Below are 26,164 nucleotides of genomic sequence, written 5' to 3' on the forward strand. Positions count from 1 at the left end.
GCATGGCTTCACCAGAAGCAGATTATGTTCAATTGGATTCAGCCAGAGCCCAGACCTGAATTGAACATCTGTGGGGTGATCTGAAGAGGGCTATACACATGAGATGTCCTCGCAATCTGACAGATTTGGAGCACTTTTGCAAAGAATCGTTAAGATGTGCCATGCTAATAGACTCCTACCCAAAAAGACTGAGTGCTGTAATAAAATCAAAAGGTTTTTATATTTAAATTTTTCCCCCTCAAAGATTTCTGTTTGCTTTTCAAATGAATTGTTCATGTTATAGGTCACATTAAAGGTGGAAAAAGTTCTGACATGATTTGTTTTTGTCTCATTCTTTTACATCACAAGAACCTGGCATTTTAATAGGGGTGTGTATACTTTTTATATCCACTGTATATCTTAGCACGACCCTTAACATATCCTAAAATAAAATTGACCAAAATCAAACAATGAATTGAATTCCACTTATTCTAGATTAAGCCTTAAGGAACCATATTGAGCCATTACGTCACTTCATGTTTAACCAGGGTTTAAAATTAAATAATACTTATGCAACAATCCTTTGTCATCCGACACCATGAAGAAAACAGAAGACTGGTAGTTCAAGAGACTGATGGTGCTCTGGTGAGATGAGACCAAAAGTGAACATTTCGCTCAGACATAGCATTGGCATGTTTGGCGTCGAAACAGATGTACACCATGAAATATGGTGGCGGGTCAGTGATGTTTTGGGACTGTTTCAAGTCCAGAGGTCCAGGGGCACCGGTTAAGATTGATGACATAATGGATTCCATCAAGTATCAGGCAGTCTTGGCTCACTGTATAATACAAGATTCAATCTCTTAAGACACATTCAGTCTCCAAAACCATGTGCGACATGTGTTATGGTGTGAGACAAAGGTAGTACGTGTTGGCTTTTAAGATATGTTGCAAAGCCAACCCACCTCAGCACCCATAATACACAGTACCTACTGCAAAGCTTGGTGGCAGCAGCATTAAGCTATGGGTCTGCTTCTTGTCAGCATGGACAGGGCCTTTATAACTATACATGAAGTAATTTGGTAAATGGCGTTCTCCTTTACCCTTGAAATATCTTAATTTTTCAGCATTATGGAGGAAATCATGCAAACAGCACCCTTTAATGGGTCTCTCTTTCTCTAACAGTTTTTTTATATTGTGTATAAGTAGAGCTCTGTAAACCCCCCCATGCACAATCCCCTGTAACAGAGCTCAAATTTGTATTAGGATTAAGGGCCACATTCAGAAGAGGTATAATTTAGAAATAATGAGACCAGATGTTAGTGTACACAGTAAATAAGTATCAGATGTAATCTTCAAGTAACTTGACATTAAGGAGAGAATTGTATTTTAAACATTAAGGAACACCTTTAGTCCACTGAACTTACTATAGACATCCTGCCAAACAAAAAGGCTAAGTCAAAATCATTAGAAAGAACCACATTTTATTATACAAAATGAGAAAACATTTACAGTATATACACAAACCAACAACAATGGAACAAAAGAACTACAACACAGCACACACTTCCACACTAAAAGATCATGTGCAAAAAGTACATTCACCTCCAATTAGCGTGTTTAACATCTTGCTCAAACCAAACCATTCATTCGTGTACACATTTACATGCATAAAACTACAAACATAAATACAGATACTGCAGATGACATGAAAAATTATTTCAATAATGTTACAAATGTGCTTCAGTACAGGGTTTTGCACTTAGGGTCTATAAATAAGGTTGGCCTGGCAGTGCTTCCATTCTTCATAAATTAATACAGGAAAAACAGTAACCACATTAGGTTGCCGGAACATCTGATGGATAACATCTATTAGTATTCTAGTCGGAGTTGATACAATCCCTCATCAGTCGGCATGATGAAACGCTCAGCAAATCCTTAAGACAGTCTCGACAGACAGCACCATAAGGTCCACACCAAAAGGCCGGCGGGTGCCGTTTCCCCACAACCTAACAGGAGGTGGGCAGAGTCATGTAACCACCAGTAGCCAATGGAAATCCAGGTGCATCTTCACAGGCACCAGGCCTGCGTATGCCCCTCCCAGTGTGCTCACCGCTTCTCCTTCAAAGTGCTCCGACGAAAAGAAGGCGTCTCAACGACATCGCTTCCTTCTATTGGTCCCAATGGCGATGACCCATTGACAGACCGAATACTTATATGTGAAATCTGTCAAAGGGAGGAAGAACTCATGACTCATTTGGACCAGACCATGGCCAACAGTTTTGAAATAACAGTCGCGTATGCAGAATAAGACACTGAAAGGCAACTCATTGGGAACCCCATCAGCAGGCAGGGACGTACCTTTTTCTAGGTTTCACCTCCCAGCCATCGCGACACTTGACGTACGTAATACTTTGCCCTGGAGTGAGCTCAGTGACTGACGGATCCTGGGCACAGAATGTGAACCTACAGAGGCACAAATCATTAAAATAGTCAGACCACAGCAGCAAAGAACAGAGTACATGTCCAAACAATCAAATCTCAGTTTGTCAGGTATACTAAAATACACACAAAGATGCGCAGCTAATTCAATTCTTCAAAATTTCTGCATTTATTAGTTGTGAAGTTCTAAATGAGTATGGGCCTGTCAAAGAGACGGACCACCCAGTAGATTATTTTCATTCAAACTTACTTCTTCTGCGTTTCTCCACACTTGACGCGGATCCTGCGAACCTGTAGCACCTGGTTGTTGGGCTTGCTGCTGCTATTCCAGCCCCAGAAGTTCTTCTTGATATTCTTCCAGAGGGACCCCAGGGAATCCGATGCCCCCTCCCAGCTTAGACGGATCTTAAGCAGGTCCCCGATGTCATCCTCAGTGAAGACTAGGAATGTGTTGGTGAGGTTCAGACCAACTTTGTCCAGACTGGAGAAGGACAGGGAGACAAAAGGTCAAATAACATCAACATACAGTAAATATTTACTATATATAGCTTTTAAGAAGAGGTTTAATTGAATGCTGGATCAAAGGTCACAGAAGAGGGTGGGACAGCACAGCAGCACTTCAGGCATATTTTTAAATCATAGGCAATAACATGCAAAAGTTAAATGCTGGCACAAAAAAAGAAAAAAAATCCACATGGTAATTTAACCGGGAACGTCAACCCCAGCAAGGCAGCCACTCACATGTTCACATGCAGGTCGTGGGTGTCGTTGTGAGCGCCATACAGTTTCACGTAGAAGGTCGGGTCAGCATCGTCAGCCTGCTTTCTGTTGAACACATGCATCTTCATCTGGTAATGGGTGCCTGGAACAGATAGACCCATTAACACACTGGGTCAAGCTCAGACAGGGCACAAGGTAACTGACTTTAATGACATGAGTTTAGTGATAACACATGGCTACTATATCAAATATGACTAGAAAGATGTCATACCAGGAGTGCTGTCTAAGTCGGCTCGTTTTAATCAGCTACCACCATAAAAACTAGAGGGACGAGAGGCGCACACATACCTCCGAAGGGCGTGTCGGCACGAGTCTTCAGGTACATCTTGCTGTTACGCCGGTTCCTCGTCTTCTTGGCGTTGTAGCCCATCTGGTTGCAGCGGTTTTTCCGGCAGCTCAGGCAGATCCCCTTCTTGAAGCGATCCGAGTCCGTGCACTGGTACGCGAAGCTCGTGTGCTCCTTGCTTAGGGAGTCCACAAACAGGTGCACGGCCCGCTCGTGCTCACACTTCATCACGTCAACAAAGTCTGCAGGCGGAGGGGGGGGGGTTAACACCACGCTAAACTAATGGCTGACTAACAAAGCGACGAGTGTAAAGGAACGGATGTTGTGACATCAGACTGTCGCTTTGGCACAAGCCTAGCAAGACTCTTCACCAAATACTCACTTCCTCCAGCAACACTGCCCAGCACATCCGACAGGGCGCAGCCCGGCTGTACGTCTCCTCCATTCGGGTAGATGTCGATGTCTCCGATGGGCTGCTGGATGCCAATGCTGAAGCCCAGTGCTTCACGCGTGTACGTATGCAGGACGTCCACAAACTCGGCATCGTCCGAGGACAGGCGCTTCTTATCCTCCACCCCCTCGAACATGGGCCCCGCTGGATCCAGTCCTATTGGAGCGTTGAAAGAGAACGTCGGTGGACGGACACTATGCATAGATCCTTCTGCAGTCAATACACCCAACTAGTCACACCTTGAAAACAATTTGTGGCTCCATGAAGATAAGTCTATGCTATGCTAGTTCCACCTAGGTACATTTTCAACTTCACTGTAAAGCAGGACACATGTGGTTTAAAGCCACCCCAAATAAAAAAATCTGGGCTTTTTATTTGCTTTTTCAGACTAGTGAAGATGAAGTGGGATTTCGTAACATCCTTCCGCCACTCACCAGTGATCCTGCCAACAGTCCCTCGCACGGATGTCCCAGCATAGCCTGCTACATGGGCCCCTAAGCTGTAGCCAATCAGGTGCACATTCGGCAAGGGCAGGTTTTCCTCCTCCTATTGGACACAAGACACACATCAGCAGTTGACACTCCCACCCACACCCTTGTTCAACATCATAGCTGACAGTGCTGGCAACTGCCAAATGACTGACGTGCAAAGAACATGTCATTTGTAGATCAGTCAGTCACAATTTACCCATGAAACAATGCACTTTAATCCTCTCAAAACATGGCCACACACACTGAACAAGACATGGCTCTTGGCCAATAACAGCCGCTCTCTGGGCACTATCCAAACCCAGAATCTGTTCACACTGTCCCTCCCACGCAACGCCACCTCGGCTCTGCTTCCCCTCGTCTCTGAGCAACCCCTGACTCTGCTGCCCCCCCCCCCCCCCCCGCCCAGACAACCTACATGTTAATTGTGTCTTGGCCTTGTTTTTGGGGGGACAGAGCCTAGCCTCAATAAGACATGAGCCCAACAAACTGTAAGCCTGCAGGAAGGGAACCCACCTGCACCCTCTCAGAAGTTACAGGACCAGAACACTCAGTCATTGGCTCATGATGAGAACTACTCTCATGGCAAACAGAAGAAACCTCCAGCATTTGCTGAGCCCTGATCAGCCAAAGTCAAATGACAGAACTCCCTAGCTGGAATTTGTGGAATGCCGGAGTTCCCGATTCCCACCAACACCTGGAGAGGTGGCCAGCTGCTTCCCAGCTGCTCCATTGCAAAGGGAATCATTCCTCTCTGGCAATCATGTACAACACATTGTTACTACTACGGCAGCAACCAACTGGCAGGAAGAGAGGAAATATGGGATACTCAGCTGTTCACAACAGAATCCAACTTCCTGTGTCCTGGATCCATCCCGGCACTCTAAGCTAAGCCTACCGGAGATGGCCCTATCCAGCCATTCCCTCCCACATTAACAATTCAGAGCCTCAAAACCCACTCTGAGGAGGCCTGAGTGTCTACACCTCCTCACTAATTACTTAAGAACATCCCCTCACCTGGTTGTGTAGTTATTCACTGAAAGGAGACCAGAAACCAGCTGACTGCCACACACAGTCACAACTCATCAATTTAATGGGTTACACACCTGGAGCCAGTTAATGGTGGTGGCGAGGCTGAGGCCAACTTGGTGGGTGTGGTTGACGGCATCCGGGTAGAGCTGGTGGGCCATTGACAGCCAATCAACAATGATTGTGTTGGCATCCGGCTCTCGCTGCATCACAGCAGACACCAGCTTCCTCAACCAAGTCTCAAACATCCCGCTCATCTGAAGGGTCAGACAGGCAGAGGGTCAGACAGACAGACCCCTCTCAACAATCATGCTAAACACACCAACATCCAAAAAGCTCAGGAAGAGCAGCAGCTCCTGAAACGCATCACACACACAATGCAAACAGCATAGTCAAGGAGAGCGCATTTCTTTTACCGTCCAGCCATGGATGAGGAAGATAGTCTTTGCTGTGACGTTGAAGCCACACTCTTGCAAACTGCTCTTCTTGCCAGGCTGTAAGATGCAGCCATCGACATCCAGATCTGGGCTCTTCCTCATGTTGTATGTTATCCCATCATGCAGCGCTCCATCACCACTGTGAATCACTTTAAACTCATCTATGGAAGACATAAGAGAGAAAATCAGGTTGATGATATCCCGGTGTGTATTTAGCAGACATTCTTATCCAGAGCTACTTCGTGTGCTGTAAAAGAATAAACCCCACAACCCTGCTATTGGAAGCTGCCTGCCCTACCAAATGAGCTACCCGTGTTGCCCCGTGTACAGTGTTTTCCTCAGTGTGATGTGATTTACCTGGGCCATGTTCAGTTACCAAACTTTAGAGCGCTCCAAGTAGGAATGCCATGAATGGAGCTACGGTGGCTACTTTACATGTCAGAGCAACTTCGTTCTAGATATTTTCACGTGGACGTATTAACTTCGCTTTACCTTCCTTGTGCATTTATTCATCCATCAGTGAATTGCTAATAAGCCACAAGGAGACAATAAATGGCATTTGACATTCCTTTTTGATAGTCGTCAACTCACCTGCCTATGTAGCGCCGCAGCCGACACTGCACGCAGACAGAACCGCACAAAAGAGCACCGCTCTCTTTTTTTTTTTTTGCCGTCAACACAAGATACCAACGGAGTACATCTAAAAATAATTTATATTATAAACTACCGCAACAAATCAATTGTGTCCAGAACGAATTAAGGCTAAGTAAAAGCTTCAGACTCACTGATCAGAGGAGCAAGAAAATGACTGAAATTCACTGGACAGCATTGAAAATGTAAAATAAAATAAATATATAGTTAAAATTCTGTAAATTAATTTGTAAATCTGGAGTATAATGCACTATGTTAAACACCACACGATGAACCACGGTTCTCAGTAAAACGTGGATTCAGCGGAAATGTTTAATTCAAAACGGAACACGAGACGTGGCGTGTCTTGTTAGTTTTCCTATACCGCGAGCCCTTCTAAAGGACACGTACAACTCATTAAAATCCATTCCCACTCTTATCTTTCTCTCGTTATCTCAGACTTGCTTCTCGTTTTACAATCGATGTATCTAGCCTAATTATAATCCAGACAACCCGTGACGCAATTAAGGAAGCTTGTTGAGAATCTGGTTAATATAATTTATGACACAAGCCATAGACCCAGACGGTGTCTCACTCCTCTGATTCAAATCAAACATACATTCCACCGAACAACACATTTAAATTACGCCAGTACGAAAATGTTATAGACTTTGTGTCAATTGAATAGTTTGTGATAAATGTAATATCCGTACCTTCGAAAAGAGCGTTCTCAACGTCCCCGGACGCAAATACTGCAATTACACAAAGTTGGAAAATCCAGAGCGAAAGGGGGGTGATATTTTTCATTGCTTTCTTACACAAACAGATGCAAAGCCTTTCGTTAGATAAGCTTATTAGTGGAACTTTCACAGGTGATAGCGTTTTAAGTGAGCGTAAGTCCAGTGAGCGAAGTAACAACGGGTGCCGGTGGTTCTTGAGAGTTGGGCTGGTATATGTTTGAGAGCAGAGTGAATGTATGAACATGCTTCAAGTTGCTCATTACAGATTTAAATAGTTTCTCCTTTAGTCATCTGATCATCGCCAGATATTCCAGGATTCTTATTGGTCAAACCCCTCTTTGTTTACGTTTAAAGGCGTGGCAAAATGGGCTTGAATGAGTTTGTAGTAGACTAAGGGCATCCCATTGCCTTTAAACCCTTTTGTGAACGCGAACAATGCGGCAATGTGATCTGCCGCTGTATGGCTGTGGGTATGGGGATTATAGGCCCTGCACTACCTGATACAAGAAGGACAAATGTCTCCAACGTGGTCACAACCTGCCATAAGCATCACAGCATGGCGTAATTGTCTGTAGGCTACACCTCTTAGCGATGCCTTTCCTTCCTTTGGCTTCACCAACACGATAGTAGACTCAATAGCAGCTGTTTTTTCATGTCCCACCTACTAATTTCGCGATGTCCAATTGCAAAAATGCCCTGGCACCTTCCGAAAATAAGTCCTCCCATGCATAATTCGCTTCTTATTATAATGATTTACCTGGGAGTACCGATCGAGTCATACGTGCAGGGTGCACTGATAGGCTGTGATTAATGCATACCCTGCCCACAGCTACAAGCTTGCAGGCAACCGACCTACCAGGAGTAGTCGCAAAAGATCCAAACTGCCCTCACTGTGAAACAACTTTCACAATATTTTTGAAGGTTTGATCTGGCTGACCCTTGTGTTCAGAAGATCACTGTCTCCAGTCCTGTTACATGGACACACATGATCAAGTGGTTATATGGTTTATACTTATACTGTACACTTGATATGGGTATGCCTCGTTGTTCTATGTGTTCGACATCGGCTCTTCAGAAAGTCCGTCTGCGCTTCTAACTGAGTGTGCTACAGGATCTAGGGGAAATTCTGAACCTCATTAGCTGTATAGACTACGTGGGAATCCCGTCGGTTCCCTCCGCATGCCCGTGAGAATTTTTAAAGGCCCCGCACGCGGTGGGGGGAGGGTATGTTACTTCTCACACTCTCATTCCGAATCAGACTGCCTCTGGCGCGGTACCAAGACACCCCTTTACGCAGTTTCAGTTGAATCCTGAGGGGTACAATTACACCAGTGTTCTGTAGATAAAAGATCGCACGCAGTACGAAGTGTTGTTGTTGGAGAGAAGTACACCTTCTACCTGCTGAGTCCTCGGCAGGAGCTGAGGAGAGGAGCATCCCTTATTCCCAAATCTCCCCGTCTGATCCCTCTTCTCTATTATATATTAACAATTCGGCTATCAGATGTCATTGAGAAATACAATCTATTAGAGCAGACGTATAGGTTGGAATGAATAACGTTGTCAGCAGACATGTACGGTCACGTCAATGATTAATTGGAAATATATTTAAAGCTGATCATCTGAGACTGCAGATATAGATAGATATCTTAATCCCCCCCCCCCCCCCACGTTCAGAAACCTCGGACTGATTTAACCTGCTCTTAATAGCCAAAGACCTTTCATGTCGTTGCAGTCTGCAAACTCTCATTTTACATTTTCGAAGACACTCCTCCAGATCAACGTTTATAGCAGTGAGAACATACGTTATTATCTTGTTATATGTGGTCCCCTTCGGCAAACGAACCTGTAACCTTAGTGTTAGAAGCACTGTTCTCTACCAACTAAGCCACATGGGAAGGACATATACTTCTAAACATCTATTGTTCGTTTCATGTAAGGAACCACTGAAAGTTCTACAGTATATACCCTTTTTTTGGTTGTTTAATCAGAGGCATGGGAGTGATTCATTAACCAAAAAACAAAACGTGTTCCATTAGATCCATTTATGAACCATGACTTGCTAATATGTTTTTTAAAAATATAATTACAGAAAGGTTTTTACATTTTATTGTTGTTATATCCAACCATTGTTTGGAAATATGCTCTGCTGGCTACCAGGATATGTTTTCAATGATCAACCTTTGAACTTACCAAGGCCAAGTTTAACAATTTTGAGTGGGTTTTTTCCTAGCTGCCCCCCGAGAAGAAGAAAACAGGAGTTAATCTTCAGAAATATGAGTTAACTTGGCAAAAAAAAAATTGGAATCACCTTAATTCGCTAAGAACAGTTACACATGTCCAGTATGTTACTTTATTCATTAAATACAGTTACACATGTCCAGAATGCTACTTAATTCATTAAGTACAGTTACACATGTCCGGAATGCTACTTCATTCATTGAGTGCAGTTACCCATGTGCGGAATGCTACTTCATTCATTAAGTACAGTTACCCATGTCCAGAAAGCTACTTCATTCATTAAGTACAGTTACCCATGTCCAGAATGCTACTTCATTCATTAAGTACAGTTACACATGTCTGGACTGTTTCTTCATTCATTGAGTACAGTTACACATGTCCAAAATTTTACTTCATTCATTAAGTACAGTCACCCATGTCCAGAATGTAACCTTTACTGTGTACTGGTGCCGCTCGGGGATAGAATTAAGAACTAAGCAATAGGCAGGAGAGGGTGTGGTATATATCCAATATAACACAACTAAGAGCTGTTCTCAGGCACGGCCGCTGTATATAAGCCATATACCACAAACCGCCAAAGTGGTTATTGCTGCTACAAACCAGTTACCAATGCGGCTAGAAAAGTAAACGGAATGTGATGTCATAACATGGTATATTGTCATATACCAGGGCTTTCACACAGTCAGTATTCAGCATTTGAACCAACTGATTTATAATACACAACATACATACAAGAGCATGCATACAATTGTAGTGAGAGTATAAGAGAATGTGGTGTGAGCATAAATGTAAAATATACATTTAGATATTTGTCAGTTTTGGGACATGCATCAATTAGCAGGGAGTTACTACTGGTTTACAAAGCCATAGACAGTGTGGTAAAAGTCATGCCATAATAAATGTATTTATTATAAACTTAAGTATTATACTTATTTATTTCTTTAATCTTTTCATCGCTATGATGAATGATACAACATTTATCAATAAGTTACAGTATTTATCAAATAATCAAAGTTAATGAGATTACTAATGGCTTGTTTATATGACACTGACTTTAACTGCCTTTTTTTAAATTTAGAATAAAGATTTGTTCCCAGCATGCTCTGCTGAGGGGTTATATATTATTTATATTGTATATTACCCTTTTAGCATGTACATTGACAGAGTAATTCATCTTGGCTATGGAAAGATTAAACATATACATTTTTGCAGGACCACGTAAGCGGAGCCGGCCTAGAAGAGCAAATTTCTCTTATTGACTGAGTGAGTGAGCAAGTGAGTGCCTGACTGACTGGTCCTTGTTAAATAGCATAGTGGTTAGAGAAGTGAACTAGGGAGCAACAGATCCTGTGTTTGACTCCCGTCACAGTCCAAACACATTATACATTAAAACTTACTGGCTACAACCTTCTGTAGCTGTGTTAAAGGAAGCCTAAAATATAAAATTTCTGGTGGATATTAGGATTTGTTCAAGATAGACAAACAGATCGCTTGCTACACAATTCTCTTGCCTTTTCAGTTGATGAAAAAGTTAGTTATCGTAAATTGTATTGATAGATACTGTATTAATGTCATTCACAAATGGCTAATTAGCTGTTCAAATGGCCAGTGGCAAAAGAGGATTTTTTCCGGACAGACAAAAACTACGCTGGCTACAACCTTCAGTAGCTAGGCTACGTTATAGGAAGCCTAAAATAAAATAGTTTACTGTTATATTGCAACTATTTCAGGTGGATTTTTTTATTATATATTAGGATTTGTTCAGGATAGACAAAAACTTTGCTGGCTACAGGATTGTCTTGTCTTTTCACTTGACGATAAATGCAGTAATCGTCACCTATATTCATAGTCATTGTATCTATGTCATTCACAAATGACTAACAAGTTGTTAAAACGGCCAGTGGTAAAATCCATACAGTTCATATATGCTATCTGTGGTGGAGGTAAACTTAATAAGAAACGTTAGTCAATTTAACACAATGCTTAATGGTGTCATATTAGTGACATATTACAGGCTAATAAGCTTTTAAAACGGCCAGTTGCAAAAGTCATACATTTCAAAACAAGGCCTTATTGGAAATGTAGTGTATCAAGAGGTAAACATTTATAAAAACTACCTAGGAACTCACATTAGGGACAAACTATAAACGGTGAATGAGTTCAATAACCACCTTTCTGTCATTAACACACACAGTCATGGGTGGGAATTCTAGAGTTCACTTGAAAGAGAAATGCAAACTGGGAAATTATATTGGAGATGTGGCTTAGTATATTAAACAATTATTTTGAGCTAGTAGATTTGAAATCTGGTTGAAAATATTTGTGTATGCAATTAAAAAGTATCCCCGTGAGCGCTATTGACGCACGGGCGCGGCAAGTTTTTTTAATTTTGATTCACTGCTCCGTAACCGTAGAAGTTAGATGCTTCATTCTCATTCCACATTAATATGGATATTCTGCTGTAAATAACAACCTCTCGTTTGTGTACTTTTGTCAACTAGAAGCCCCACAATCGCAATCACAAAACCTCTAGTTGACGTGCCGGCCACATTTTTATTCATAACTCCGGAACCGTAGACGTTAGAGGCTTCATTTCTTTTCCACGGGAACAACGACATTCCGCTGCAAATAAATAAATAAAGCCCCGCAATCGTGATCACAAATCCACGACAAAAGCCGTCCTTCTGGATGGAATCGACCTATTTGTAAAATAGGGTAAGTGTAGCCTAAATGCTCTTCTATGATATTGTTTATTATTATCTTGCATTGTTTTAGTGGAATTACTAGGCCTATATGATAACTTGATATAACGGTGTGGTAGCCAGTGGTCAAATGTGCGCCTATGCGCCTGTTCTAATCTCCACCACTTCCATATATGGCATGTGTGGGGAATTCCAAAGGAAATAAAGGCACCCCCTATTCAAGACACCCCATAAAAATGTAAAATCCTGAGTTAAAAAAAGAAGGGACTGCCATCTAGTGGAAGTATAATATAACAGAATAAGTTCAGTGACCCCATATGGGCATTTTCAGTGATTATCAGAATATTTGAGAAAAAATGTATGTGGATGAGAGTAAAAAAAACATGCCATGTTCATTTTATTATTTTATAAATAAAAGCTCCTTCAACTTGTAGTTATTCTGAACTCCTGGGGGTATCCAATTGTAATGTACAACAGGCTACCTATCAATATAAAACCAAAATATGTGCACTTGCGTTTTTAAATTTTTCTGACTATTTCACATAATTTCTCATGTAAGTGTCTCAAAAAATACATCCGTATTCAATACATCCGTCATGTAGCTGAGGGTCTGCAAAATCTGAGAATATAAAGCACTTCCTTCTACTATAAAGGATGACCATTTTAGAAGTCAAAATGTCAAGACAGTGACAGGTGGATTTGAAAACCCTGGCTGTCAGATGGTTAATAACTAGCCCCAAACCTGCAAGTTCTGGATACATCTGAGTAAATTGTATGATCTTGAATACATTAAGGCAACTGATTACCCTAATTGTTTTTTGGTCGTGCTAACTGATTCAGTTTCACAGTGTACCAGCCATCAGACTGTTGGACAATTCCCCTGGTCTGACCCCCTACATAAGTGGTTCCTAACCAAGGGTGCTAGCGTCCCCACCCTGTTCAGAGGGGGTACCTGAGAAGAGTGTAGGCTTACTGGTATAATGTACATCAGGGGGTACTTCAGGTCAAAATCCAGTCGGTGGTCCAGTTACTGTGAAAACAGTTGGGACCCCTGACCTACATAGATTCTGCTCAATTGAGCACACACACACACACAGTCACTAACAAACATGTATTCACTTACATAGGCTTTTACTCACACATGCACACATTCACACATGCACGCACACAATCGAATAATTCCATATTGCACTCTAACCCAGGTTAATGATTGATCCAGGGATATCAGGTGATATTTTGTTACTGCAAGGGCAGATGTGCACTGTCTAGCAAGCTATGTTTTTCTCCAGCTGTGTCCAAGGCTACCCATTCAACTGGCAGCCCATTCAACCGGAAACAGCTGTGTTAATTGGAAAATGTGTGGTGAATGTATGTCTTCAGCTGAGATGGAAGACAAAGTTATCTAACCTCAGCATGGTCTATTTATGGCACAGCGGCAGTCTGCCATGCATTGGTAATGGCTGTCGGCCTGTAATGCACGTTTAACACACACCCGTGACATCTGCCAGGCAGCAGGCATTTGGGCTAGTTTATTGGACAGTCAGTGTCACTAACTCTTTCCAACCCTGTGTGTTTGCCAGGTCTGGATGCCAGACTGAAGGACAATGGGTCAACAAGGTTTGTTTGGAATGGGAACGAAGTGTAAGGCAGAAACACTCAGTTGGTTGCCTAGGCTATTATTTTGGGCCAATCAATACAAGAATGTTGTATAGTATTAGACATTTGCAATTTGAAATTGACACATTCAAGCAGTAACAAAGTTGGTAACATTTACAGAAAAGGTTGTGTCAAGGCATTTCACAAAAGCCTGAACACATGAATTATATTTTCATGTAATTTTTTTCTGGAAAACTATTTAATGTAATGGGTTGTTATCCCCCTAATAGTGCTTTTCTGTATATCGTTGCCTGTGGTTAAAGGGAATAGTATTTTATTATCAGTTTAACCGTAGCACACCCAAGTGGCACCTGACCACAACTTCAGCACAGGTTTACAACATACTGTGTTTGTATGGAGCTAAAGTCACAGACTGCGATGTTTGGAAACTGTTTGCAAAAGTGGTGCTGTTGAGCCAAAAAAAGGTCCCCGGAAACGGTATACTCTGGCATGCATGTACCCAAATGTGCCCCATGTCATCAAAACCACCCACTTTCAAACTTTGAATTCAAGGCTAACTGAGTATCATGAGGTATCATAGTACCAAAACTTCCATACTGTGCCTTTAAGGTGTGGGGTTGCATGTTACAGTTTTACACTATCACTGACATTATAAAACTGGTTCCAGAAAGCTTCAATCATAGTGGGAACCTAGTCAGTCATTCATAAGTTACAACTTTTCCCACATGGTGACCTCTGATATTACCTACTAAAATAATTATCTTGATAACAGAATATTCCGAATTTAAATGCAACAACTAAACATGTTCTATTACCCTATTAATGAATATGGCTTTTAAAGAAGCGTGTTAGTTGCCATTTAATTTATGGTTGTCATAGCTTTATGGCCTTTATTCATTCTGCGTTTCTTAACTAGTGAATACAAATTATTATTATGATTATTTTAATCAGGGGGGTGTTTATATTTGGCTTATTTCACATTTGTACAAACGGTGTGCTCTGCATGTGTAATTTAGAAATTGTGAATACTCTACTCTCCCTGAGATAACGTCTATGAGAGGTTTTATAATCCCCAGAATTAATGTCGCAGCAGTGTATGAAAACCTAATAGTCTATATACAGCCACACAACAGGACTGCAGCTTACTGAGAAAGCAAATGGCAGCTAAGAATAAGGACTGGGTGTTTGTCTTAAAATTCGTAACAGATGCTGAGTGTTTCTGAGTATGGATTGCCTTGCATCTGACTAGTTTCTGATCCGGTTTCTTAGTAACTGTAACACAGCCTGTTCAAAATACACTATAAGATCAACATAACAGCAGTTCATATTAAATGTTAAAAAAGATTAATTGAACGTAGTCCTTTCTGTAATTTCATCCTAACAGTCATTTTCGACCCTGAAACTACAGTTTTTTCAGGAACAATACAGAAATTACTGTCAAGGAAATAGCCAAGGTGTTTGTATTGATCATCGATCTCCCTGGACTTACCATCAATGATTTTTTGCATTGAGGGCAGAGAGTTCCATTGGAAATCAATATCCATTTCCTGACACACAAGTTGGAGTGCTCACTCTATTAAAATGATGGGCCTTAGCTTACTTCCTCAGTAAAACACTTAACCAAGTCATATGCAAACTTAATGATATGTCAGGGGTCATTATTGCTCTGCATGGCAACCATTAGTGTACGGTACAAAAACATAAGGGAAAGGAGGCATGGTTAGGGTGAGCCAATGAAACATAGTGTGCCGGATAGCAGGTCTCAGTATTACTGACCCTGGACCAATAAGGGTTAAATCAGAGGTTCCCAAACTAGGGGTCACGATCCCACATGGGGTCACCTGATATGAAGTTGGGGTCGGGGGAGAATGTTTTACAATTGACTCTTATAGCCTCAAATAAAAAATAACGGTTATATAATTTTCCTTCACATGGTTGGGGTCGTGTGAATTTTTAGATATTGAAATTGGGTGGTTGGACAAAAAAGTTTGGGAACCCATATCAGCCAGTAGAGGATAACACAGGTTCCTTTCAAGGTTACCACTGTGCTTCTGGTTGGTCTTTGGACTGTGGTTAGGTAATGTGAATGGACAACCAACAGGTAACCGAGTAAACACACAATATACATGTTTAACCTTTCATATTTGTTTTCAACTATCTTCCAAACTAGACGTGTGTCTTATTTGGGAGCTGGACATTCCAGCAGTATGTGGATAACAGCGCCATCTTGCGTTACTGTGGCGCATTGGACGGTGACACAGCAGCAGCAGGCTGCGAAGGCACTGTGCCAGACCGGATCCTTCATGAGGGAAGAGGCCAGGGACAGCCAGCCCCGGCTTCTCTTCTCCAGGCGATATTAATTCCGTGGTTCAAGCTAAAGACCCCGTGTAGGGGGTTGTGTTAGGATGTCCCGCCATGAAGGTAAGACGTAAACGCACCCAAAGTGCATAAAACCAGGGCGAAGCGGTTGGGCCAGCTATCTAAAGTTAGTCGGCTAACTACATGTAGGGTGTTCGTGCTTTTGTGTTGAACTGCATTGGAAGGGCTGCATGATGGCGGCCGCCATACATTTCCTACTGTATCCACCCCCTGTGTTTATGTAACTAAACGTAACTTGCTAAGTTGCTAGTTGTGCGCAAGGACACTGACCAACAGAACAGTCTGTACTATCCTGAGCTATCTAGCGTTGGTTGGCTTGCTAGTTAAGTCACTTAACGCAAGCTAGTTAATACTAGTCTTAAGTAAACGGGCGACAATTTAAAGTTGTTAGCTAACTATCATTAGATACCCAGCTACCTAGCCAGTCTTCAAGGTCTACGACATTGAAATGTATTAACTATCGTTGTTGTCTTTTCCTTTCCCTCTAGCTAACCGTCAGTAGTCAGCCAACGTAAGCTAACTACTGTGGCTTGCTAACGTCATTCACACAGGTTATGAATGCACAGTCATCAAAGTAGCTAGCCATGGACAAGGCCCTGTAACTAAGAGGCCTTCGGTATTATTTAGCAAGCGTTGTGGACATTTATCATAAAAATACTAGTCAAATTATTAATTTGGCTACAATACTAGACTAGCAAGAAACGAGTCGACTTTAAGGAATCAGTTCTGACCTTTGGAAGATACTACTGTAGCTATACAGTACAAGCTAGTTAGGTATGTGTTGTTGGCTCGCTGTGCCAGCTAGCTACTAATTTAGCACGACTGTTGTAGACAGTTGCCGTCAAAGTTCGTGGTCTATCTAGCTAACGTTAGCTAACTGGGTATAATAGGTACACTTGTTCTCACAGAGACGGGCAATCAGCCCTGCATTGTAGCAATTTTGGCAAATGTTAATGGATGTTTGATCACTTACATTGGAAAAATGCAACCTATGTCTGTGTACAATTAAAAAGCCATGCTATGATTATTCTGACAACATGTTGGTTGTGTATGACGGCTAAATAAATAATGCAACATGCAGGGTGTGTGTCTTAGGGTTTGACCATGCCTTGTTCTGCCCGTATTGTGTCCACCTCCAGGTGTAAGCTGTGACGCGTGTTTGAAAGGTAACTTCAGGGGGCGACGGTACAAGTGTTTAATTTGCTACGACTACGACCTGTGTGCTTCGTGCTATGAAGGTGGAGCCACCACCACCAGACACACCAGAGAACACGCCATGCAGTGCATTCTGACCCGGGTTGACTTTGGTAATTACAGACTTACACACACACACACACACACACACACAACCATACACAAGACAACTACACACCAATAAAACACCATGTACTGAATGCTAACCAGGATGGACTTGGAGGTGTCAGGCAAAGGGAATCTGGTCAGTGTGTTGTTGGCCAGTAACATTTTCACTCACTGCATATTCAATTTGGAATTTGTACTCTGTCCAAGTCTACCATTGAAAATAATTAAAAAAAAACTTAAGTAATTCCTAGTGGATGGCTGGACATCTCATTAAAAGATTACAACAACAAAGCCTTGCTGTCCTATTGTCTCTCGTCTCCCCTACTATTATCATATTAGCACGCTCGCTGCTTCCTTGCATGCATGCGAACGTTTATACTGTGATGACTGGAGAGGGAATGCTAATGGATAGAGTGTAAAGAAGAGCTGTGTTTTTTCATGTCTAGTTATTTATTCAACGATGTCAACGCTTTAGCATAAAGCCATAAAATGTGCTTCTACAGTCCTACACAACCGGCGCTGCTGTTTTGGTGGTAGTATCGATCGGCTTGTTTGGTTAATATCAACGACTCGTGTGATGGTTCCTGGTGTCCCCTTATTTACTATCAGTCTCAGGAATTAAGTGTTGAGGCTGTCATAAGATGTTATTGTCTTCCATCTACTGTGCCTGGCCTGGCAACATCATTAAAATAAAGAAACTACACAGTATGATAGCTTTGCTGTGCCTCACAATTAATAAAACAACACACTGTCTGTAACCGATGTGATCGTGTACCTAAGGCATTGTTTTGAAATAATATCAATAGTGAACGTCAGCAGTTAAATGCTGTTCTAGGATAACGAATGAGGTTTACAGCCTTCTGATCCAACTTCACTTCATTTATAGTGGTGCATGCTTAAGTGTTTTTTGATGTGTGATTATATACATCTGAGCAGTAGACCTCAGCTTATATTTTCATCTGTCCTTAGATTGCTGGCCCCAGGGTTTCACCTGTTCTTAGAGTAGAGGTCCTGTCCTTACCTGTCATTTGGCTTGTGTGCCCACATTTTTAGACAGGTGTGGACAATTACAAGAGATCTTACCCATGTAAACATACAACATCAGGATGCATGTTAGAACCGGATGAAAACAGAGCTTCTGAAACTGACAACAAGTGGTTTCAACTTGGTATTTGCATTCAAGGTTTGGTCCAACAGAATTGCTCATATGGACCGAAAAATAGATGCTAAATAGATGCTATTTTTCCATAATAAAGAAGAACTGACCCCTTTGTTTTGACACCCACCATCCTTCTCCATTTGTCATGAAGCACACCGAGCAGAACCAGTATGAAGGTAGCGGAGAAACTCGGTAGATGCATTTCACCTCGGACGTGCATTATGTATGATTCTGTTTGCCCCATTAAAAAGTAATAGCATTTTAAATTGGGAATGAAGTTATCAGTGGGTGTGATTGTTTTCACAATGTCTCACAATCGCTGATTGCAGTGTAATGCATTAATAGACAGTATCGACCATTAGCTATTAACATTTCTAATTGGACCTTTCTGCAATATGGCCTGGCGATAACCATGCCTCTGTCTTTTCAGACCTTTACTACGGAGGTGAGGCCTTCTCAGTAGAGCAACCTCAGGCTTTTACTTGTCCTTACTGTGGCAGGATGGGCTACACAGAGACCTCTCTGCAGGAACACGTGGCTGCAGAGCACACAGAGACCTCCTCTGAGGTGGTCAGTATATTACTGATATATTACTACAGATCACAGAGACCTCCTCTGAGGTTATCAGTATATTACTGATATATTACTACAGATCACAGAGACCTCCTCTGAGGTGATCAGTATATTACTGATATATTACTACAGATCACAGAGACCTCCTCTGAGGTTATCAGTATATTACTGATATATTACTACAGATCACAGAGACCTCCTCTGAGGTTATCAGTATATTACTGATATATTACTACAGATCACTGAGACCTCCTCTGAGGTTATCAGTTTATTACTGATATATTACTACAGATCACAGAGACCTCTGAGATGATCAGTTTATTACTGATATTTTACTACAGATCACAGAGACCTTCTCTGAGGTGATCAGTTTATTACTGATATATTACTACAGATCACAGAGACCTTCTCTGAGGTGATCAGTTTATTACTGATATTTTACTACAGATCACAGAAACCTTCTCTGAGGTGATCAGTTTATTACTGATATATTACTACAGATCACAGAGACCTTCTCTGAGGTGATCAGTTTATTACTGATATATTACTACAGATCACAGAGACCTTCTCTGAGGTGATCAGTTTATTACTGATATATTACTACAGATCACAGAGACCTTCTCTGAGGTGATCAGTTTATTACTGATATTTTACTACAGATCACAGAGACCTTCTCTGAGGTGATCAGTTTATTACTGATATTTTACTACAGATCACAGAGACCTTCTCTGAGGTGATCAGTTTATTACTGATATATTACTACAGATCACAGAGACCTTCTCTGAGGTGATCAGTTTATTACTGATATATTACTACAGATCACAGAGACCTTCTCTGAGGTGATCAGTTTATTACTGATATATTACTACAGATCACAGAGACCTTCTCTGAGGTGATCAGTATATTACTATAGATCACAGAGACATGAAGTGGTCAGTATTTTTCTGCAGAACATTAACTGTATTGTTATTTTGTTACATAATTATTGCATGAATGGGTAAATGCATTTAATGTGGAACATGTTATTCTCTTCCTCTCTTCAGATCTGTCCCATATGCGCTTCGCTGCCCGGTGGTGACCCAAATCATGTGACGGACGACTTTGCTGCTCATCTCACACTTGAACACAGAGCCCCCAGAGACTTGATATCCTTTAACAGTGAGACTACCACTAACTAACACAGAGACTTGATATCCTTTAACAGTGAGACTACCACTAACTAACCCAGAGACTTGATATCCTTTAACAGTGAGACTACCACTAACTAACCCAGAGACTTGATATCCTTTAACAGTGAGACTACCACTAACTAACCCAGAGACTTGATATCCTTTAACAGTGAGACTACCACTAACTAACCCAGAGACTTGATATCCTTTAACAGTGAGACTACCACTAACTAACCCAGAGACTTGACATCCTTTAACAGTGAGACTACCACTAACTAACCCAGAGACTTGATAGCTTTAACAGTGAGACTACCACTAACTAAACCAGAGACTTGATAGCCTTTAACTTCAGGGAAGGTTTGACCACCCCTCTGAGCCAGGTTCCTCTCTAGGTTATTTCATTTTGGGGGATTCCTTGATTTCCTGGTAACTGCTGCACTTTGGGACCGTTGATGTAAAAATGTCTTTTAGAAATAACTGTTCATGAATAATTGTTTGTTCTGCTTGGCAGTCCACCCAGTCTAACACTTACTCATGGCTCTGTATCCTTCATAAACAGACTAATACTCTCATGCTCCTCTGGAAGTCTTTGTAACATGACCAACGGAAAGCCTCCTTAGGCAAACAAAAGGTCTGTTGAAAGCTCCCATGCTGCATGTCCCAACTGGCCCACCTGCTGGACAGAACTGGGTACTGCAAGTGCACGCTCAGTCTCTGTGTCTACTGGGTCAGTGCTAGGAGTTTGTGTATATTTGGTGACGTATTGACGACGCTCCTTGACAGCGCTGCTCCACGACGAGTCCAGTGGGGTGCGTCACGTGAGGCGGATGTTCCACCCGGGTCGGGGTCTAGGGGGCCCGAGGGCGCGGCGCTCCAACATGCACTTCACCTCCTCAACCTCTGGGGGGCTCTCCACCACACAGACGTCCACACAGAGCTCCAACTACAACAGAGAGGCCATGGACCCCATTGCAGGTACAACATGCGCAGGGCCCCAACGACCACAGTGGGAAAAGTTTCAACCCGAAGCACATTGGGCTGAGACTCATGCACACAAACGTACAAACACACACACACGAAACAGCAAATAAGTGAAGAGAACCCAGATGTAGAACAGGACTTTGTGGGGAACTCAGAGTTTGGGTTAATGACCGTGTCTAAATTTGTCTTCAGGGTGTTTGAAATGCAGAGATTTGCTAAAACAGGCATCGCTAAATATTCAGTTCACAACCATCCTCATGTCTAAAATGTAGTTTAGACAGATTGCATAGCGGTTAGAGCAACTGACCAGTAACGTTGATAGATCGCATCCCAGAACCAGCAAGTAGAAGTCTGTCATTCTTTCTCTGAGCAAGGCATTCAACCCAAATAGTTGCCAGGTCATTGTTGTTAATGAAAAAAAAAAATCTCTGTTGGGGGATTGAATTTAGTGACGACCCGATCTCTCTCTCTCTCTCTCTCTCTCTCTCTCTCTCTCTCTCTCTCTCTCTCAGAGCTCCTGTCCCAGTTGTCTGGGGTTCGTAGGTCGGCAGGGGGTCAGCTGAGTTCTGGTCCTTCAGCCTCCCAGCTACAGCAGCTCCAGGTAAGTTGTAGCCTCATGGACATGATTTAAGCCCAACTCCCCCCCCCCCCACAAGCAGGTCCCTTAACCCCCTCCACTCCTCCAGATGCAGCTTCAGCTGGAGCGCCAGCAGGCCCAGGTGGCTCGGCAGCAGTTGGAGACGGCCCGGAGCGCCACCCAACGTGGCACCACTCGTAACTCCACCAACGGCGGGCTGAACGCCAACCCGAGCCCCGGGCATCACAGCGCCGACCCCGGCTCCTCCACCAACGCCAGCCCCAACCCCGGACAGACCGGCGCACACACTCCGCACAACAGCTCCCAGTTCCTCCTCAACAGGTTGGCCGCTTACACTTCGCACCCCCTGCCCCACCCTTCTCTTGACCATCTCCATATTGGCCCAGGAACCTGTAAGTTTCACCAGGTTGGACTTTCTGCCAGATGAGAATTTGGTGAGAAACATAAAATGCCACTCGGGCATCGAATGAGCCATACGCACAAAACTGCGTCTCTGGGTGGAGACTGCTCAGTGCAGCACACGTGACAATCATTCAAGTTACAGGGTGTCCCAGAGGAGCTCAATCCCTGTTTTGTATTAAAAGACCAAATTCCTCCATGTTGTTGAGGTTCTGGGTGCTGCCAAACCTATACACAGCACACATTCAAGGGTATCTTTAGTTTTACTATTATGTATACAGTGTACAGTCGCCTAAAGGATTATTAGGGACACCTGTTCAATTTCTCATTAATGCGATTATTGAATCAACCAATCACATGGCGGTTGCTTCAGTGCATTTAGGGGTGTGGCCCTGGTCAAGACAATCTGCTGAACTCCAAACTGAATGTCAGAATGGGAAAGAAAGGTGATTTAAGCAGTTTTGAGCGTGGCATGGTTGTTGGTGCCAGACGGGCCGGTCTGAGTATTTCACAATCTGCTCAGTTACTGGGATATTCACGCACAAAAATTTCTAGGATTTACAAAGAATGGTGTGAAAAGGGAAAAACATCCAGAATGCGGCAGTCCTGTGGGGGCGAAAATGCCTTGTTGATGCTAGAGGTCAGAGGAGAATGGGCCGACTGATTCAAGCTGATAGAAGAGCAACTTTGACTGAAATAACCACTCGTTACAACCGAGGTATGCAGCAAAGCATTTGTGAAGCCACAACACGCACAACCTTGAGGCGGATGGGCTACAACAGCAGAAGACCCTACCGGGTACCACTCATCTCCACTACAATTTGCACGAGCTCAACAAAATTAGATAGTTGAAGACTGGAAGAATGTTGCCTGGTCTGATGAGTCTCGATTTCTGTTGAGACATTCAGATGGTAGAGTCAGAATTTGGCGTAAACAGAATGAGAACATGGATCCTGTCACGTCCTGGCTATGCCCCTAGCCATCTCTGCACTGGGCTCGGGGCATAGCCAGGCCAGGACTGGAGGTAGCTCATCTAGCCACCTCCAATCCTTTTGGTCTCCCCAATTGGAGGCAGGTGTTGGTCATTGCCTCCAATTGGGGACCCTATTTAAGTCCTTTGATTTTGCCATGCTTGCGTGGTTCATTTTGGTTTTCCTGTGTATCAGTTAGCCCACGTCACTGGTTGCTGCTGCTTTTGTTTTGTTTCAGTCTTTCTTTTATTAAACATGGATTACCCCTGTTATTTCGACTCTGCTCCTGTGTCCTTCCACATTCCAGCATGTGACAGATCCATCATGCCTTGTTACCACTGTGCAGGCTGGTGGTAATGGTGTGGGGGATGTTTTTTTGGCACACTTTAGGCCCCTTAGTGCCAATTGGGCATCGTTTAAATGCCACGGCCTACCTTAGCATTGTTTCTGACCATGTCCATCCCTTTATGACCATCATGTACCCATCCTCTGATGGCTACTTCCAGCAGGATAATGCACCATGTCACAAAGCTCGAATCATTTGAAATTGGTTTCTTGAACATGACAATGAGTTCACTGTACTGAAATGGCCCCCACAGTCACCAGATCTCAACCCAATAGAGCATCTTTGGGATGTGGTGGAACGGGAGCTTCGTGCCCTGGATGTGCATCCCACAAATCTCCATCAACTGCAAGATGCTATCCTATCAATATGGGCCAACATTTCTAAAGAATGCTTTCAGCACCTTGTTGAATCAATGCCACGTAGAATTAAGGCAGTTCTGAAGGCGAAAGGGGGTCAAACACAGTATTAGTATGGTGTTCCTAATAATCCTTTAGGTGAGTGTATATTTAGTGTTTTTTTTTTTTAATCGAGAGGTTTAGTACCAAAATAAATGTTCAGTATCAGTTTTAGATCAGTGATTGTTTATGTGAAATGTATTTCGATTTGTTTACTGTTGTGTTTTACTTGTGATGTTTGTCAATATAACATCTTTTGAACAAGAGACTTCTCTTTTTCTCCTCCCTCACTCCCTGACTCCTCCCCCTTCTTACTCCTCGACTCCTCCCGGACCCCTCCCCTTTCTCCTGGACTTCCCTCTGACCCCTCTACTTTATTTCCTGACATCTCCTTCATCTTCTCCCCCATCCTCCCACCTCAGACTGAGTGAGCCCAGGTTGTCCGAGACCGAGCGTCAGCTTAGCGAAGGTCAGTGGGCAGACCGCTCTCTCTTCGTTACGGAGCTCCTCCTCTCCACCCTGCTGGCCAATCCCGACCACAGTGACGACGACAATCTCCATAGCTACCACGACGCTGTGACTCGAGGCTCGGACGCCTTTTTTGACTTCGGCGCCTTCGGAGACATGGGCTGCATGGAGGTCATGACCTTGGACGTGGCGCTGGAGAACCTTAACCTCCGAGAACAGAAGAGGAAGGAGCAGCCCCCAGCGTCCCCACCTCTTTCATGATGTCACCGGTGACCACTGCTGCAATGTTTAAAACCCCCCACCAACCACCCCGCCCCACCGCCAACCACCACCGGGTGTCAACTGCCAATGGAGAAAGACTGACGAAGAAAAGAGGCAACGGCTCCTTTTGGCTTGGTTATTTTTTTGGGGGGGGGGCGTGGGGGGTTGGGGGATGTCATCTGTCACCCCCCCTCCCCCTTCCCGTTTGGACATGAAGTCAGATGTGAGAATGTGGAAGTGAGCGAGGGAGTGTTGTGAGCGAGCGAGGGAGGGAGAGAACATGAACTATATATTAAATCTATATAAATAAATCTATACGAAAGGAAGCCGATAATCAGCTCCACATGAAGCCCTGTGTTAAACTCTAACAGCTAAATGTAGGACTAGTAGAGGCTGGGCAGCCGTTTGGTAATTTATTATTGTAAATGAATCCACGGTCGCGGTTCAGCAGGAAGACTGCAGCAGATGGACTCTCCCAGCAGCTCGGCTGCCCGTGTTGACGGTGGTAGAAAGTGAATCCTGCTTTGACGTCTCAGCTCATCAACACGTCTGCCTGTCGAGATTCTCCACCGTTTCTCGGTGGACCCTGTTTTATCAACAGCCCCTGTCAGGGCCATCTTCCATTTAGTGGTTAGGCGTTCCAACACGGCGAGCTGGGTGTCTTTACTGAGTCTAAGCACGTCAAAGGTCCTATGTGATGGGACAGTGTCTGCTCTCTGTGTTTCTCCCCAGTTCGCTGTTAGTGGGGGGGGGGGGGGGGGGGGGGGTGTTTAATAATCATTAATCCCCCCGTGGACTGTTGTTGGGTGACCGGTTTTAACTATTTATAATTTAGTGGTTTTATTATTTTGGCTCCTCACATGACATCACCTACGGGGTCATGTGACCTCGCTTCATGCAGACCGTGGACCCTTTCTTTAACTGCATATCCAGAGAAACTTCATAAAGTACACAAAGCACTACGTACGCTTCACAGGAAGTGGTGATGTTGGGGCGGAATGGCCGTAGCGTCACAATGACAATAAAAATAAAGGTATATGGGACGTTCGGAAGGTGTTTACTAAAAGCAGGTTTTCTGAAGCGGGAATGTTACTACGGGAACACAAAGGGTCTTCTCAGATGTCCTCACCTCCTCTGGCCTCTTTAAATAGGTCAAAGGCCGTCATTGGGGTATATGTACACGTGTGTTGAATGTGACTGTTCCCTCAGCTGCACCTGTGCTTTCTAAAGCGAATTACGTTTACATGGGTGGATTCCAAAATAAATATGTAAAGTGCTAAAAACTAAGTTGTGCAATACATTTTATTGATTAAACAATAGCTAATACATTTCTATTAAACGTGT

The 26,164-nt window shown here is 43.2% G+C and overlaps 2 protein-coding genes across 4 annotated transcripts; one reads left to right on the forward strand and one right to left on the reverse strand.

Annotated features, from left to right (window-relative positions):
* Positions 1 to 1,443: 1,443 nt before the first annotated feature.
* On the reverse strand, positions 1,444 to 7,515 carry lipg (lipase, endothelial). Its single transcript, XM_010876920.1, has 10 exons — positions 7,236 to 7,515; positions 5,872 to 6,053; positions 5,533 to 5,712; positions 4,373 to 4,484; positions 3,870 to 4,094; positions 3,490 to 3,729; positions 3,163 to 3,283; positions 2,672 to 2,902; positions 2,341 to 2,445; positions 1,444 to 2,205 (listed from the first exon to the last, which is right to left on the reverse strand). The coding sequence occupies exons 1-10, from the start codon at positions 7,504 to 7,506 to the stop codon at positions 2,193 to 2,195; spliced, it is 1,680 nt and encodes a 559-aa protein (XP_010875222.1). The 5' UTR covers positions 7,507 to 7,515; the 3' UTR covers positions 1,444 to 2,192.
* Positions 7,516 to 16,071: 8,556 nt separating this feature from the next.
* Positions 16,072 to 26,149, forward strand: LOC105014525 (E3 ubiquitin-protein ligase KCMF1). Of its 3 annotated transcripts, none has more exons than XM_029124813.2 (8): positions 16,072 to 16,240; positions 17,338 to 17,505; positions 19,090 to 19,229; positions 20,276 to 20,377; positions 21,196 to 21,376; positions 21,895 to 21,983; positions 22,069 to 22,372; positions 24,514 to 24,596. In XM_029124813.2, exons 1-8 carry the CDS (start codon positions 16,225 to 16,227, stop codon positions 24,516 to 24,518), a joined length of 1,005 nt encoding a protein of 334 aa, XP_028980646.1. In that variant the 5' UTR covers positions 16,072 to 16,224; the 3' UTR covers positions 24,519 to 24,596. The 3 variants fall into 3 exon arrangements, with proteins under 3 accessions (XP_028980646.1, XP_028980645.1, XP_034152528.1); XM_029124812.2 differs by having other exon boundaries at positions 16,075 to 16,240; positions 22,069 to 22,301; positions 24,514 to 26,149; XM_034296637.1 differs by lacking the exon at positions 16,072 to 16,240 and adding an exon at positions 16,282 to 16,709 and having other exon boundaries at positions 22,069 to 22,301; positions 24,514 to 26,149.
* Positions 26,150 to 26,164: the final 15 nt, after the last annotated feature.

This window comes from Esox lucius, chromosome 13 (assembly GCF_011004845.1).
Source record: "Esox lucius isolate fEsoLuc1 chromosome 13, fEsoLuc1.pri, whole genome shotgun sequence".
NCBI classification, from domain to species: Eukaryota; Metazoa; Chordata; class Actinopteri; order Esociformes; family Esocidae; genus Esox; species Esox lucius.

Coding starts and splice junctions, on each gene's coding strand:
- LOC105014525 (XM_029124812.2), top strand. Junction 20,378..21,195: donor ACAGAGCCCCCAGAGACTTG/ATATCCTTTAAC, acceptor GCGCTGCTCCAC/GACGAGTCCAGTGGGGTGCG. Junction 21,984..22,068: donor CCCAGCTACAGCAGCTCCAG/GTAAGTTGTAGC, acceptor CCACTCCTCCAG/ATGCAGCTTCAGCTGGAGCG.
- lipg (XM_010876920.1), bottom strand. CDS start 7,506: ATGTTCATACATTCACTCTGCTCTCAAACATATACCAGCCCAACTCTC. Junction 3,284..3,489: donor TGCCGACACGCCCTTCGGAG/GTATGTGTGCGC, acceptor TATCTGTTCCAG/GCACCCATTACCAGATGAAG. Junction 2,903..3,162: donor CACGACCTGCATGTGAACAT/GTGAGTGGCTGC, acceptor GTCCTTCTCCAG/TCTGGACAAAGTTGGTCTGA.